The 16,796-nt window shown below is 41.7% G+C and overlaps 1 protein-coding gene across 1 annotated transcript in view; it reads right to left on the bottom strand.

Moving 5' to 3' along the window:
- Window positions 1–2,945: 2,945 nt before the first annotated feature.
- The window catches only part of zswim5 (zinc finger, SWIM-type containing 5), a 44,079-nt gene continuing 30,228 nt past the window's right edge, over window positions 2,946–16,796 (bottom strand). Inside the window, exons 3-14 of the mRNA XM_052547945.1 lie at window positions 15,427–15,575; window positions 14,841–14,991; window positions 13,534–13,710; window positions 13,269–13,445; window positions 11,975–12,121; window positions 11,545–11,682; window positions 9,641–9,898; window positions 8,881–9,016; window positions 7,503–7,660; window positions 7,239–7,402; window positions 6,892–6,973; window positions 2,946–6,482 (exon numbers count right to left, since the gene is read on the bottom strand). Of these exons, the coding sequence (XP_052403905.1) occupies window positions 5,620–6,482; window positions 6,892–6,973; window positions 7,239–7,402; window positions 7,503–7,660; window positions 8,881–9,016; window positions 9,641–9,898; window positions 11,545–11,682; window positions 11,975–12,121; window positions 13,269–13,445; window positions 13,534–13,710; window positions 14,841–14,991; window positions 15,427–15,575 (2,600 nt within the window). The 3' untranslated portion in view covers window positions 2,946–5,619. The remainder of the gene's footprint in view (window positions 6,483–6,891; window positions 6,974–7,238; window positions 7,403–7,502; window positions 7,661–8,880; window positions 9,017–9,640; window positions 9,899–11,544; window positions 11,683–11,974; window positions 12,122–13,268; window positions 13,446–13,533; window positions 13,711–14,840; window positions 14,992–15,426; window positions 15,576–16,796) is intronic.

Here is a 16,796-nt window from a genome sequence, read left to right as displayed (position 1 = left end):
CCTACTCTCTGAGCATGGCCTATACGGGATACTGTTAGAATGATTTCACAAAATGTACACACAGAAGAAACAACAGAAGATATGATATAATTGTATAAATAAAATGTAAACTACCATACTTTAATATACATGTGAATATAATACATTCAAATGCATTTATACTTAACTATGCAGTTGTTAAAGGGATATTGCACCCAAATACTAAAGGGATACTTGACCCAAACATTAAAATTGTCACCCTCATGTCATTCCAAACCCGTAAGACCTTTGGAACACAAATTGTGGTATTTTTGATGAAATCCGACAGCTTTCTGATCTTCCATAGACAACAATGGAACTACCACAAGGTCCAGAAAGGTACCAAGAATGACAACATATTCCTTGTGAAATCAGTGGTTCAACCAGACCATTGTTGTTTATGGATCAGAAAACTATCGGATTTCATCAAAAATATATTAATTTGTCTTACTGGTTTGAAACGACATGAGGGTGAGGAACTGACATATAAAAATAAATATAAACTGTCATTTTTAAAATTGCTAAATTGAGTGCCAAATGTGTAATATTAATATTATGTGACATAAGTGGTTCAACCTTAATTTCGTGAGGCTGTGAGAATACTTTTTTGTGTGCAAAAAAAAAACAAAAATAACGTTATTCAACATTTTCTTCTCTTCGGAGTCTTTGCCGTGAGTTCAGGAGAGTACTATGACGTGTGCATTCCTCTGCTTGTAAACAAGGCGCAGCCAATCTGTGTTCTCCATCAGAACACAGAAGGACACAGCTGGGAAGAGAAATTGTTGAATAAAGTTATTTTGGTTTTCTTTGAGCACAAAAAGTACTCTCATACCTTCACAACCACAGAACCACTGATGCATTTATAACCCTGCAGGCTTACTTGGTATTACATTTGCATCATATAACAAACAACTAGTCGACACCAGTGGGTGTTTCTGGCTGTGGGAGTATTTGACATAATCCTCTCCGACTGCCGTTATCAGTCTCTCACTATTTTCCCGTCTTATTGAAGAGAAAACCAGTGCTTTTGGATTCTTGGAACTCCGCTCAGCCAAGCAAATTCGAGGACTGGAAGTAATTTGTATAATTTTACATTAACCGCTGTATTGTGAACATGAATTAACAATGAACTCATTAACAATGAGTATATTTTTAGATTTCCATAAACCTAGATTAATAAACGATGTACTTCATATGAAAAAAGTGCAACCAATTACACACTTCGCAGCTGTTCGGCTTGCTCTTTCATTCTGTTCCTCTCCAGATATGTTCCTCCTTCCGTAATCCACTACAGCTCTCCGTTCCCACTCAGCCCACCCCACCTCCCACCTAAAAAAAGTCCCAAGCTGCCCCACCCCTCCTTACCCAGTCTTCCGACACCCCAATTACAGAGGGATTCTGGGAAAATCAGAGCAGCAGAACAAAGCTCTGCAAATCAGCTCCCCTATGAACACAATATGTGATTACGCTGACAGCAGAACCTGCCATGCAGGGTGCAAAGGACAAAGCTTCCTCTCACTGCACAAACCTGCCCAGAAGCACAACAGTTCTCAGAGTTGCCTGACAGGCTCGTGTGCGCCATGACTACGTTTAGACGTCCTCCTTCTCATGATGGGCTGGGTTCTAATTAAAGAAAAGCCTCCGTAACATTGTTACACTTATAAACAACGCTTGTTTTCCCCCACCAAGCCCAACACCTACTCCTCGCTCCAATCTGACAGGCTCAGCCCGCGCTGGAAGCTCACAGCAAGGTGGGGAAAGCCAATTACTCGTCTCTTTTCCTGGCGTGTCACTTCTGCTAAATCACTGAGCTAAGGAAATGCCTTCTCTTTGCAGCCTGTCTTAACAGAGCCAACCCCATCCATATTTCAGCCGGCAGCACTGCCATGCTTGACAAACACTTACTCAGTGGTCCTCACAAGAGCGCGGGGCTGCACCGGGTCCAAGACACAATGAAGAGCAGCAGCTGTGAGGGACCCTGATGGATGGGATAGTTTGTATAAGCAGGCCCAAAGAGCATTGTTCCTGTCGACTGCATCTCTAACACAGTCGATCACTCTGACACGAGGTTTTGCTGGAGTTTATTGTGATCCAGACGCTGAGTTTCTAAAGAGGAGACAGGAGGAGAGCTGGAGATGTAGTCTGGACAAGATGTGTGGTAGTATCAAGCTTTTTTGGCTAACTGTAGTGAGATTTCTGAACTCGTGAAACAAAAACTGGAGATTAGCATACAGATCAGCATAGGCGTTTGAAACTTTTTAATGCTTATTCGTCTGAAGTTTGTTTTCTCAGTATTTATGTTCTGGGGGAAGGGATTTAAAAAATCTCCTACGCACACTATAATTCTTTTTTTTTCTATCGTAAATAATATAATAAATATCATAAACATTATTGCATTATAAAATAACTGTTTTCCAGTTGAATATATTTCCTATTATGACAAATCCATTACCCCAGTCTTCAGTGTCACATGATCCTTCGGAAATAATTAAGATATGCTGATTTGGTGCTCAAGAAATTTGTTATTAATGTCAATGTAGAAAACAGTTGTACTGCTTAACATTTTTTTTTTTTTTTGGTGAAAACTGCTATATTTTTTTTCTTTGATTTAAAATAAAGTTTAAAAGAACAGCATTTGTTTGAAATCATTTTTTATATATATATATATATATATATATATATATATATGAAAATGGCTGTCACTTTTGATCAATTTCTATGTATTTGCAGTCCTAGTACCTGTAAATGATATTGCAAGGGGTTCATATAATGGGTTTATCATCTACACACAACTATGTGGTATCACTGGACTGTAACAAATTAAAATAAAAAAAAATAATAATAAACTCTAAGAGAAAAATACATCAGGAATAAAAGATGGACTTGATCTAGCTGTATATAATATTCAGTTTAAAAAGAGGCAAAGACGTGTCTCACACTTTATTCATAGAAAAGCACTGAAATTCAACACAAATCATATAAAATGGTAGTAGCATTACATAAATAGTAATAAATTTTTGTTTATAGACATTAGCTCAAGAGGTTGCACAAACAAAAAGTGTTGATGAACTATACTTTTGTGGCAACAAATACTGGATACCTTTTTATAATTCAGTAGCACAAAGAGGCGACAAACACTTTCCCTTAAATTAAAACGAAACAAAATCAAACAGTAGATGAACTAGTGAACAATCTCTACCAGCGATTATTTTTTTCCTTCTAAACTCTAGGGACAGATCAAAACACTGGTACAGTTAACACATACAGACACTTAAGAGTATGGAAGAGAGAAATCAAAAGCCAGAGGAGGTTATTCTCTTTTTGTAATGCCATTGGACCAACTAGTTAGCTACAGAAAATGCTCTCTTTTTTTTACTTTTTTTGTTTGTTTTTGTAATATTTTTTTAATTATTTTTTTATAATCAAACAGGCAGCACTATTATCATTCTGAAGATGTGATTATATATATATATATATATATATATATATAAAAAGTAAATTCCCTAATCTGTGACTTTCTCTCAGGTCCATCCACTGAGCTCCCCGACAGAGCGGTTGAGGAACAATGGCTGCATAACGTGACTAACACCTTGCTGTTCGAGTATGCCACAGCTGAGGCAACTATTATGAACTCTAAAGAAAAAGAAAATAAAACCTCTGTGAACAAAATGAACCAAAAGTGGAAACCAGCAAACCATTTAAATGAAAGTGACCAACCTTAAACCAACAACACAGAGAAATCTCCTCAAGATTTAGCCATTAATGAAGCATCCGTCAAAGTCTCGATTAGGCAATGGTAAGTCGCAACCTCAAAACAGACCTTACTGCCCTCAAAAGCCCCAATACAAGATAATCAAAGCGAAGGAGAACAGAATAGCAGATGCCCTTCATCCTTGTTCGGGCCAGTCGAAGGTGTAGGTCCGTTTTCTCTGTGCTGTACTCCACTGACATTGGCAACACAATGTCCTGAAACACATGCAGTGCTTTCAGAGAAGACTATAAGGCTTCAAAGTAAAGAGTTGTACATCGATCAAAGGCAAAGACCATCCAAACTCGAAGCTCGTGCAGATTACTTTACTTACAAGATACAAACAGTTGAATTTTGGGAGAGCGCCCCCACCCCCCGAGCCAAACAAGGAGAAAAGACGGAGGAAGATCGGGGTGAAGAGGGCAAACCGTGAAGTGGTTCTGCATAGTCTGTTCATAAACATTTGTCCCCTCCTTTCTTCTTCTTTACATGCTTCCTCTTGCAAAAAAAATGTATTACAAAAAAACGAAATAAAAGAGGATACAAATAAAACAGTAAGTCAGAAATGTACACAGGAGCACCTGAGAAATGTTTCTGAAGTCTTTCCTCATACGGTCGTCACATTCCCAGCCCAACAGATTCAAGTATCCCAAAAGAAAAACATACAGTTATCATAAATAATTATAACTTTACAATTTTTTGAATTGACACTTTCATATTTACAATATCTTAAATGCTTATGCTACTATTTTTTTTTTTTCTGTTTTGTTTCTTTAAGTGATTCCCTGAGAACGGAGTTGAGCATCTCTTTTCTCGTTTTCCTTCAGATGGAAGCCGCGGAGTGCATTCTAAGTGTTCGGATCCTCTGGGGCACTTGTGGAGGGCGGAGGTCATGGAATGTGGAAGATATTACGGTACAGTTTAAAGCCAGCTAATTCCTCGCTCTGCCAATATAGCTGTTTTTGTCCAATGTATCTATACATTTCACCTAATTTGTACACAGTAAGTAACTGCTGATCCGAATGCGTCATGTAGGGGATGGAATTTAATGAAGTGCTAGTACATATATATTATTACTGCTACTCAATCTCACAAGTCTTTTTGTTTCTGTTTTCGTTTTTCCACTGAGAGGTAACAGAGAAACATATATGGCTGATGTTGATGGGTAAATATCTCGGTTTCATTCAAGCTCAGCAATGGAAGGACCGAGCGCTGAATTTTCCAACAGAGAATAAGATGAGCCAGCCGATAGAAACAAACACAGGAGAGAGGGGAGGGCTCACGTCTTGTGGCTCGCTCGAGTCGTGGTTGGGAGGTTCGGCAGAGTGTAAGTTTGAGGTGGTGTGCCCGTCTCACTCTTAAAATCAGGCCTTTTCCAGAAAGAGAGAGAGAGAGTTAAAGCTGATCTGTAAAATACGATTGAGGTATGAAAATAACACTGTGTGCGAGTGTTTCAGGAATGACTGTTTTGATCTGAGTGTTCAAGCCCCTTCCAAAACCGACCAAACACCTCCCCCACGCTCCAAATTTACCACTATAATCATTTGGTTTCTCTTTATGTGCCACTTTTACATTTTTATCACAATATCTTGATTAAAACGAAATCAAGAAATGAACCAAAACAAAAACATAAATGGTCTTAATTACAGTTGTTGTTCTCCCCTCCACAGGTTCGACCTGGTAGAATAACTTAGTGAACAGAAATTGTTCGCAATAATAAAAAAAAAAACGAGATGAAAACAAATGAACGAAACTTAAAATTTCACCAAAGGTGACCAAAAAACAAAACAAAAGGAAGGATAAAATAATGCCTTAAATAAACGGAGTGAAAAAAGCGAACGAGTTCCCCGCAATCAACCGAAACGTTCCCGTACCAACATCATGAGTTTCTTCTTGCCCTTATAGATCTGTTTGAGGTTGTCTATAAACTGGGCGAACTGAATGTGGCCGTCTTGGGCCAAAAGGAAGGTCTCGCGTGCCTTACTAAGGAACTCGATGAACTCTCCGTAGTGGCGCGGGCTGATGTGCGTGAGGCGGGAGTGGGTGGTGTTGATGTAGGCGCTGATGGTGGCGTCCAGTAGCTGTCTCAACGGGGCTTTGTCAGTGCTCATAAGCTTGCCCGAGTTACGTCTGCCAGGGATGCCGGCCAGGCCGGGGGCCGTCATTGTGCAGCGCCGCAAAATGTCCGAGAGCACCGTGGCGCAGTGAACGCTCTTGACCACCAGAGGGATGATGGCAGCCAGCTCGTTCTTGCCCAGCGAGTGGCTGAGAGCACAAGCCCACAGCACGTCGTTGATGGCCGGATGCGTGTCTTGGTTGTAGGCCAGGTTCAAGTGGGTCATGGCAAGAGACGCCAGTTTGAAGGCTCGAAGGGGGTAGCCGCGGTGCTCCATGTAGCGGGCGATGGTGAAGAGCTGAGAGTAGGTCATGCCCGTGGAGGCGGCGTCGATGACTATCTGGTAAGCCGTCTCGAAGGCAATGTGGTCCTTCTCGCAGAGGGTGAGGGCGGACAGGGCGCAGTTTTGGGGGTCCTTCATGGCGCACTGCAGGGCCAGGGTGCGCGCGCAGCTGGCGAGCTCCTCCCGCTGTGGGTAGTCAAGGCTCAGGCGCAGGATGGTGTTGTGGGACATCACTGTGGCGGCCACTATGCTGGTCGCTTCGGTGGGGGTGAAGAGAGTGTACCAGCTCTGCAATATGCTAACCAAAGCTCTCAGACCTGCGATGAGACAAAAGAATCAATCAGAACAAGTTTTGCTTGTGCTTCTACATGCATTTAGAAACCACATGATAATCTAACCAAGCCATTCAACTTATCTCCAATATCAGGGAAACAATCGAGTGTTTAAAGGATTAAATACACATTGGTTGTCAGTTGGAGAATGCGCAGAGCTCAACTGTAGTCCGATTAATGTGCATACATGTTGGACAAAGCTGAGCTACAGTCGCATTATTTAGGTCAGTTAGTTTGAGTTAGACAAAATGGATTTCAGTCAAACTGCAGGGTTTACAGGACATTTTAAACAGACAAAACTATTAAAGTGCATGTCAGTGTCTTAATGAAATGGCTTTGCATTTAAACCTGGCAGGTAAAAAATAATAATAAAAGAAATCAGATTGATACAGACCGACTTCAGTAGCACATGTGACTAACCAACGAACCATCTCCCGCCGCCTCCAGTTTAGTGTGGAAAGAGTCATCCTCATCACCTGCAGAGAAATGTCATATTGCATTAGACACACAAAAGATTAGTGTACTGGAACTAATACACACAGTGTACATAAAAACACCGAAAACTATTCAAAACAAGGCCATTATCTAAAATGAAAAAATAAAAGGTTCAAACTGTAATGATATTTCACAATAGTACTGAATCTGTACAACATGCATACTTGGTGTAGGATCTCGCATGTGAACACACTCACCGATGAGCAAAATAAATCAGACACCACATAAGGATCCAGTTAGATTTACCTGAAGGCCGAGCTCCAGTGCTACATTGAGCAGTGTGATGTCAGGAGGGTTATCTGCAGGAGTAGCGATCTTAAAGGCATCCTGGGCCAGTTTGAAGATGAGGGAAGAGGAGTGGATGTGCTTCTGAATGGCCTCCAAAACAGTCCGCAATCTCAACATGTCACCTAAGACACAACACAGACTTCTCTTAGCTAAACACTGGCACAGCACATACAAGTTTGTTTAAAGTGAACCTCAGATGACTTCCGAGTGTGGAGCACTCACCCTTAGCAGCAGTAAGCATGGTGGAGGCCAGTTCACACTGCTGAGACTCCAGGTGGCCCAGTGTGAACCAGCGTGGATATCTGCTGGGCACTATGGAGATGCCATGGTGAGGGTGTCCTACGTCACCAGAGGGAGCCGTGGACTCCAGCACTGGAAGCCTGCAGCAAACAGGATTATTCTGGGTTAGTCACATATAAGACTCTAGTCATTCACATAGCCCATAACAAAACTGCTATATATATATATATGCTTAACACTTTTTTCCATTTATTTTCTTGTAGTCTTTCTAGATTCAGTTTACCCAGACATGATTAGCAGAATACTGTGTGCTATTTTCTGCTAGCTCTGAAATGGCGCTCTACGCTCTGCTACTCCTGCCTGAGTGAACACATTAGACCACACCACCAGCTCAGACTCGCAGAAGGTGCGCAGAGGGAGCAGTGCTATTGATTGTGTATTAGAGAGGACTGTGATGAGCTAGATTCGGATAATGATGCCTCAGTGCAGATATACAGTAATAAGGTCCCATAGAGGCTTTATAGGGCTTGAATCAGAATGGGTAACACACAGTGTGGAGATTCAGTCTAACGTGAGGTGAAAACAATGCACACATTTCGTATGAACATGAGAAACAAGAAATTTTTTTTTTTTTTTTTACAGTTTTTATGTACACTATGGTTTAAAATAGTAGTTTAGGTTGGTGTTTTTTTGTTTTTTTGTAAATCAACTTTAATTCAGAAATGATGCATTCATTTGCTCTAAACTGACACTTTTCAACCTTGATGATGATAGCAGCAAATCAGCATATAAGAATGATTTCTAAAAGACCATGTGACACTATACGGAGTAATGGCTGCTGAAAATTCAGCTTCAAAATCGCAGTAATAAATGACATTTTACAATTTATTAAAATAGAAAAGTTATTTGAAATCATGATAATATTTCACTATAATAAATGTTTAACTATGTTTTATCAAACATATACAGCCTTGGTGAGCATAAGAGACTTTAAAACCATGAAAAAATATTTGAAAGAGGACGTTTGTGTGGGGCATTACAAAGGAAAAAATTAAAATAAACTACATTATTTATAACACAGCCATTTGCTACTTGCTAGTAAGTTGCAGGCTTTTTAAGGGAGAGGGACATTTTCATCCTAGACTGAATCTGATTGGACTTCAGTACAGTACATCATGAAACGACATCCTGTTTTGGTCTGTTTTCCCACATTAGAAAGAAAGTGATTTTTGCAAACAATCAGGATATTAGCATATATATAAGCCCTATATATATATATATATATATATATATATATATATATATATAAACCCTATAGATAATACACGTGGACTTTGGATGGAGAGAAATAGAGTCTCACCTCATTGCACGAAGGCCCAGTTTGTATGCTAGGTCTGTGTCGTGTGGCAGGAGGGCGGTGAAGAGGTATTTGGCAAACGTGTGCATGGGAACGCTCTCTCTGTGGATGACCTCCCCCAGACCACTGAAGGGACCACCTGGACATATGGAGAGAGAGAACAGCACATCAGAACTGCGCTGTCCATCATATCAGATCGCAGGCTTGAGTCGGGCTTGATGGACAGGAGGCTGGTGAGTCAGTGAGGGCACACGCAGCAAGTGGGGAGAGAGAAATCTGAGTGGAGCGTATCGCTGGGACGGCTGGGGAGGACGATGAGAAGGCAAACAGGCGGCAAGGCCTCATGGGCTTTGACAGAGTCTGTCCTCCCTAGTAGCAGCGCAGATGTCTGCTCTAAGGTTACACCGCGTGTCAGTGGGAGGCTCAGATGCAGGGTGGCCTGTTTTGGGGAAGGGAGTTGGGGACACTGCAGAGGCCAGCCTGCGGATCTTTTTACAGGCATAGCACTCCATCGCTCTCTCTCTCTCTCTCTCTCTCTCTCACACACACACACACACACAAACATATATATATCCAGGCTAGAGATAGTGGAGGAAAAGATAAAAGTAGACAGCGATCCACATGGGGAAAAAAGGTTGTGGGAAAAGCAAAAGAACAGTGAGGGGAGGAAACAGCTCCACACAGAGAGGATGGGGCCTACAGGGTGATGACAAGAGCAAAAGGTTCTAAAGTAGACGTAATATTAAGAACAATGAGTTTGTACCTTCTAAAAGGAGGATGGCTTGTTTGCGGAGTGTTTGCACTAAAACGTCATCCAGCTCCATCTCTTGCAGCTTGGCCACGATCTGCTCCTCGTTTCGACACACCTTGTCCTGGGCGTACAGGCCCTCGGGCATTAGCCGCTGCTGCCCCATACCCATCAGCGCCACCTCTAGCGCCAGCGCCAGGTACGACTCCCCTCCATCTGGACATCCCCACACCGGCACATGCTGGTACACTGGAGGCTTGGGCTCACCTGAATCTATTTGGACACAAAGTGGTGTTTGTCACTTTACAGCTTGTTGTACAATAAAGACATTCTAGGAAATAAGGCAAGTACATATAGACTACCATTCAAAAGTTATGGGAAGGTATGATTTTTAAATTCTTAAAATGAAATAAGTCTCTTACGCTCACTAAGGCTGTATTTATATAATTAAATGTACAGTAAAATGGATATTGAGAAATATTACATTTTGACTACATTTTCACTTACTACAAAGAAAAGTTTTTAATTTCATATTTTAATTATTTTAAAATTTATTTTTTATTTTACACTTCTTCAGCCTCCAGTGTCACATGATTCTTTAGAAATCATTTTAATATGCTGATTTGGTGGTTAAGTAACATTCCTTAAGATTGTTGAAAAATGAGCTGCTTAATATTTTTGATACTTTTTTCGGGACTCTTTGACTAATAGTGGGTTCAAAAGAACAGCATTTATTTTAAATGTGTGTAACAATTAAAAAATAAGTAATAAAGATTTGCGGTTATAACTTTTAATTGATTTAATGCATCCTTGTTAAATAAAAGTATTTCTTAAAAAAAAAAAAATAATAAATAAAAAAAAAAAAAACTGTTACTGACCCCAATCTTAGATAACATATAAAAACACCACAGACTAAGTCATCTGTATCAGTGTCTAATGATATCTGTACCAAAACTGAGAAAAAACACCATCTGTTCGGTAAGAATTTAGACCCTCATCACCAGCTCACTTAAATCCCCCTGGCAAATTTATCCTGTTGGCCAATTCTGTTTGTACAGTGGGCAGCAGACAGGGATCAATGGGTTCACCGCCATCTTGCTACACTGGAAAACAACATCTCTATTGGTGTCTCACAATCATCCCACACAAAACAATTTGACCAAGTTATGGTGCACTATCCAGAGCCCTGGTTTACAGTAAACCACATAAGTAGTAAAGCAGAGGGGTTAGAGGGAGCATTGTTTTGGCTTTCCACACTGCTGCCGCCGCTGCTACAGCTGCTGTTGCTGGTCCTGCTAAGCTAAGATCCTGACCTTCGGATGTTCTGATTGGATAAAACCAAGAGTCCGCCCCCATCCCAGCACATGCCAGATGTTTCCAACTGTGCAACAGAGTCAAACAAAGAGCTATGCTCTCTAGCACACATACAAACATACAGAGTAATGCACAAGAGGCGCACACACAAGCCAACACGACCGCTGCAGCGCCGTGGCCAAAAGGGGAGCGCTACGACGGAACCAGCAAACAGATACGCACAAAACTCCCAAGTCACAGTACCATTTGCCAGTATTATTCAGGCAAACAATGCCTCTCTGTGGGTTACTCACTACAGGAATACAATAGCCGACACTTTCCATTGGCCTGAGCTTGGAGGGATGTATGGAATGCAAATGCTGATTGATTTTATACGTTTTACACCACTGAGTGGGCAGAATGACCTTTCTGATACAATAGCACCCCTTTAACACTGCTCAGAAAAGGAGGGCAATTGTAAAGAGCGAGGAGATGGGGCTCCAGCAGACTGAATGAAGCTCTCAAAGACAGGCCAGTTGCTGAGTGAGGAACCAAATAATGCCCAAGGCGTCTCTCTCTGAGAGTCGTAAAGGACAGAAGCCCAATGACAGCCTATAATTGTGTACCTCCGGTATCCATGGTATTGTCATCCTCCACTCGACACGTCTCCGTGAGGGTGGCGAAAAGGCAGCCAACGGGATCGAGGGGATGGCCCACCCAGCCCTCCAGATTGGTGGTGTTGGTCATTCCCCTCTGCAGCAGTTCTGAGGACACAACGGGAGATACTTACTTGTATTAGGGACATATGCATCAATATGTAAATACCTAAATTATACTATGAAACAAGCACGCTCTTTAATTTTAAAAGCACACATGGCTGTTCATAAAATTTCTGTTCACAAATTAAGAGTAACTGTAGTTTTCTTTTAATGTCTACACATACACGTAGAAATGGTCACTATTGAAAAGATAACGCTTCTGATTAACAATAATGAATTTGTCTTGAGCATTAGAAGCAAGGCCGTATGTTATGCACAGCAGATCAGTGTGTGTTACCTTTCTTCTGATGCTTGTATATGTCTAATTGCCGTTGCTGCTGGAGCCGGAGGGTGTTGATTATAGCAACAGCCAGTCGCAAGGCTTCTCTGGGGTAACCATGCGAACGCAGAGCATCCACCCTGGCGCATGCTGTAGGCACGTGATCTGGAACGAGTCACGTGATACAGTATAAACATGGTGGGGTTCTTTTAAGATGGGATGGTTTCAATATCAGACAAAACTGTAATGGAAGCTCATGCAGAAGTGAAATCAGACCGATTACAACACACGGCAGGAAGTGTTTTACTGAGAGTGACATTTCCTCTCAGACTTAAGGTCCGTTACACCAAGAAGGAGAACTAAGTGATAACCATAACATTCTGTTTATTTTGAAAGGGTTCGTTCACCCTAAAATGAAAATTCTGTCATTAATTACTCAGCCTCCTTTTCTTCCAAACTAGTAAGATCTTCGGAACACAAATTAAAACATTTCTGATCAAATCCGAGAGCTCTCTGACCCTCCGTAGACAACAGTGCAACTGCAGTGTTCCCAGATCCACAAATGTAGCAAGGACATCAGTAAAATAGTCCATGTGACATCACTGGTTCAACCACAATTTTGTAATTTTTCAGCATAAAAGCGCTGTCTACTGAAGGAAAACAACGATTTAGTCTGATTACATTCTGGGTTACTCTCCAAAATGGTGGTTTAATTATGTTATTATTGTTTTCTTTGCGCATTAAAAAGTATTCTCATAGCTTCGTAAAATTTCGGTTAAACCCCATGATGTCACATGGACTATTTTACTGATGTCCCAGCTACATTTGTGGATCTGGGAACATTGCAGTTGCACTACTGTCTATGGAGGGTCAGAGAGCTCTCAGATTTGATCAAAAATATCTTAATTTCTGTTCTAAAGATGAACGAAGGTCTTACAGGTTTGGAACGACATGAGGCTGAGTAATTAATGACAGAATTTTCATTCAAGTTAGTGAAACTTAAAGTGCGTCATCTGTTGATTTAAATGTTCAAGCACATGTCGATTCTAAATGGCTGTCAATAGTTTTATTGCTCTTCAGCTGGAAAAAAAATTGCAATGACATCCGTACTGTATCCATATTTTTATAGCTGTAGTATGGACTTCCCTATTCTCATATAATTAGAGTGATTATTAAAACTTTATAGTGGCGTGAACATGTCTTTATTGTTCAGAGTCTGCTGTAGGAAAAACTTGCATTGACCGGCTGCTCTGAAGAGAATCAGCATGGACAAACATAGCTTGAAATCCCGGAGAAATATGTAAATGCATACCTAGCCACAGTGGCAGGCCCTGGGGGTTGAAGAGCAGGCTCTCTCCCTCTCTCTGGTAGGCCGGGGACATGTAGAAGTCACTACTGATGATTCTCTGCAAGTGACTATCCTGCCAGTGCAGGTCACAGGCCTCCATTGCTCTCGTGAACACCGTTCTTCTAGGCCGGGCCAGTGAGTCTACGCAGAGTAAAACATAGGTATGTGAGCCCCAGACACTGAGATAAGTGGATCATTTCAGGTCTGGATCAACTGATCAGTGGCTTACCCTGAGCCAGGTTGCTCTGTGGCAGAGCGTTGGTGATGTTGGGCAGCTCACTGCCGTAATTGCCGTCCTCTAGAGGGCAGATGTCCATGTCTCCCCATTTCTTCAGCTGTCTCAGCCAGCAGCTCTTCTCTTCACTTTTACAGTGCGGGTTCAGCACGATACACACCCACAACGCACCTGCAAACCCACAGAGCAGAGTCGTCTTTATAGCTGAAGTGTGGCTTATAAATGATCAAGGGAGAAATTAAAAAGGTAAAAGGAGCATAAAAGGATAAAGAAAGGAGATTTTAGGTTGCCACTTTTCCCATTTTTATACACTTTTTAACTGGTTTAGCTTTGAACACCGCTTTTGATTTGCTCCTAAATGTGAAATGGAAAATCGGCGCATTTAATAGATGAGGCTCCAGTGCATCAATGTCAAACACTGGCACAGGGGATCGTATGAAATTCGGCAGGTGTAGGGTTTGTCTGGTGGGCTCGTGTAACTGGCGATGTCTTTTTGTTTCTAGGTAACAGATGGCTGGCCTGCGTCTTTTTCCATTGCTGTCATGTACACGCAGCCCTGATTGGCCAAATTGCTGAGCTCCGGCCAATCAGCGTAGCTGTCAACTAAAACACTGAACTGTCTTGCACATTTATTAGACGCTCCGGTCACAGTGACTGCTCTTGCAAAATCCGAATGCTCGGTCAACTTGGCAGGTGCGCCTTGTTTACAGCTACAACCATTTCGAAGGAAAAGGAAGCCAGAGACGCAGCTCTCAAATGAGCCTCTTCAGGATGTGCTCTCATCAACCTCTTTAAATGGCCGGATCAATAGGAGGCAGCTTTAAAGCTCATTGATCCTGGCCCTTTCATGCTATCTGGATAGAGGTGGGCGGCCGGTCCTCTGCATGTGCCGCAGACTAAGTCAGTCGTGCGCTGATCCACTTGCCCTGACTGAACTGCTGCAGGTCAGACGGTGCAAATGCACGAATGTGCTTAAGGCTAAGGATATTGAACCAAGGAGCAAAAGAGTAAGTACTAATGATTAAGGTTTACAGAAGAGGGATGAGGATGTATACGAAATACGAGACAGGGCTAATTGTGCTACGCTGTTCAAAACATGTGATTTGGCCTTGTAGGACATTTTCCTGGATCGTCATGTGTTGTTGATAAAGGAACCGCATTATATTAAACATCCATAGTCCAAACCTTCTATCTAACCCCTAAAATCTCTGATTGGTTGATGTTCCAGAATGTTTTTTATCAGGACAAACAAGGATGGTGACTGAGAAACGTGCCGTACGTGTTAAGAAGAAAAAGCTCACCCAGCTCATCCCAGAGTTGTCGGCATTTGTCGGTCATGCCTGTGCCTTGTTGGCGCCACAGAGATAGACGTGGGTCAGCCATGAACTGCTCCGTGATGAGCGTAAGCATCCGCGCCCCGTTTGAGTCGCGCATCCTCAGCATTTCCCTCACCTGCACAAAAAATCCTGGTTTAACCTCAGGCATCACGTGCAGGACTAACACACACCTGTATCTAACAAAAATCAGCATCATATTTTGAAGAACAAAGCAAGTCATTAGTACATACAGCATCTTAAACAGTGAAAACAGCACAAGTGTTTTAGCTGAAAGGACTGCAAGATGGAGAAGCTTGTGTATGCGTTTGAGCACTATATTCAGCATCAATATTAAAGGCTGTAGTGCAGTCCTTCAAATCTTCAGATAACAGACAGGTAAAGCAATGAACTGCGCTGGCTATTGAAAATAAGAGGCAGCTTGACATTTAATTAAAATACATTGATTTAAATGGGCCTCCTAGGATTTCATGGGCCCATAATTCACCATAATAGCACATTTCGCACTGAGCATTTCACACACACATAGACATAGAATGCGACAGTGTCTCACCTTGGCAAACATGGAGTTGAGCTGCTTGCCTGAGCCATAGTATCCTCCCTGAGAGAGGAACTGCTTGACCTGTTCCCTCACTTGCTCCTCGTCCAGGTGCCAGCAGTTCTCATCATCAATACTGGCCCCTGCTGTGGGATCCGGGGCCCCTGGGAGAGAAATACACCCGGTTAACTTTGGATACTTTCAGCAATAACATATATCATTTATCAGTAAAAATAAAAAAAAAATAAAAAAAAAGCTTGGGTTAAAATCTTACGCAAATAACAGCCAGAAAAAGAAAAAAAATCTGCTTGTACACATTAACACTTTGAAAAACAACAGTTCCTGAACCTGCTTAATCTAAACCAAAGCCAACATCAATATCACCACTTCCTTTTGGCAGAATACCCTTTTACAAACTGATAATACCACTGAGGCGAGTCAAATCATAGCTATCAAAGTTTGATTCTTAAAAGATTGCTTCCCATTGCCACTTTGATTTGCAATAGAAAAAAGGGTAGAAAAGCCAAATGCATTAGAGACAATCACTTTATCTGAGGATGGTCTTACTGTATTTCCAATATGTCGATGCACTTTAGGTTTACAACCCCCCACATTCCAGAACAAAACACATCAGCACATTCAGCCCTATTGAATTCCACTTAAAGACACCATGAAGCTGCTTCATATACAGACTGCACAGTGAGTTGATCGGCCTATTGGCCCCCTTTGGGTCCCCCTGTGGGTATTAAACATATATAAACGCTATATATGGAAGCGGAACGGTTGATTTTGCTTGGCTTGCACCTTTCCCTGTCCTTGGCATGTGTTATATGATCAGGAGATCCATCTTGAGTTAGAGATTAGCTCTTAAAAGGCTTGGGTGGACTTAGGGGAGCAATAATAACTTTCATAGCGTAGATTATCATCAGTATGTGACAAAAGCATTGCTGTTATATACTACGCACATATCTACAATGTACAGGGTATCTATGGAACCAACTGTGCTGGATATAAAGTGCTTTGAAATAAGAGTGCTTGTTGTACTGCTTTAGACTGTGGTAGAATGTAACCCTGTTCAGCATAATAGTAAATTATTAGTGTACTTAATGGCTTTATAATGGCTGCAATGAGCTAGTGAGGTGCAAACTGCTATAAACAGAAGGTGCGGTGTGTCCTTGTATAAGCAGGCTTCCAGTGTCCTTTTGCACTTTTGAACAAACGTCTTGGCCGAGGTTAACACATTCTGCACATTCCGGATTCAAAGTGTAGACACTGATTAAACATTGATAAGGGGCTTCTGCCTGACCCCTTCATTCCTATTTAAAACAAGGTCAGAGGGCTAGAGGATGGACTTCCTGGTTTCAGAAGCTCCTTGAATAAACGAT

Source organism: Carassius gibelio, chromosome B2, assembly GCF_023724105.1.
Source record: "Carassius gibelio isolate Cgi1373 ecotype wild population from Czech Republic chromosome B2, carGib1.2-hapl.c, whole genome shotgun sequence".
NCBI classification, from domain to species: domain Eukaryota; kingdom Metazoa; phylum Chordata; class Actinopteri; order Cypriniformes; family Cyprinidae; genus Carassius; species Carassius gibelio.
This window is presented reverse-complemented; position numbering and strand designations above follow the sequence as displayed.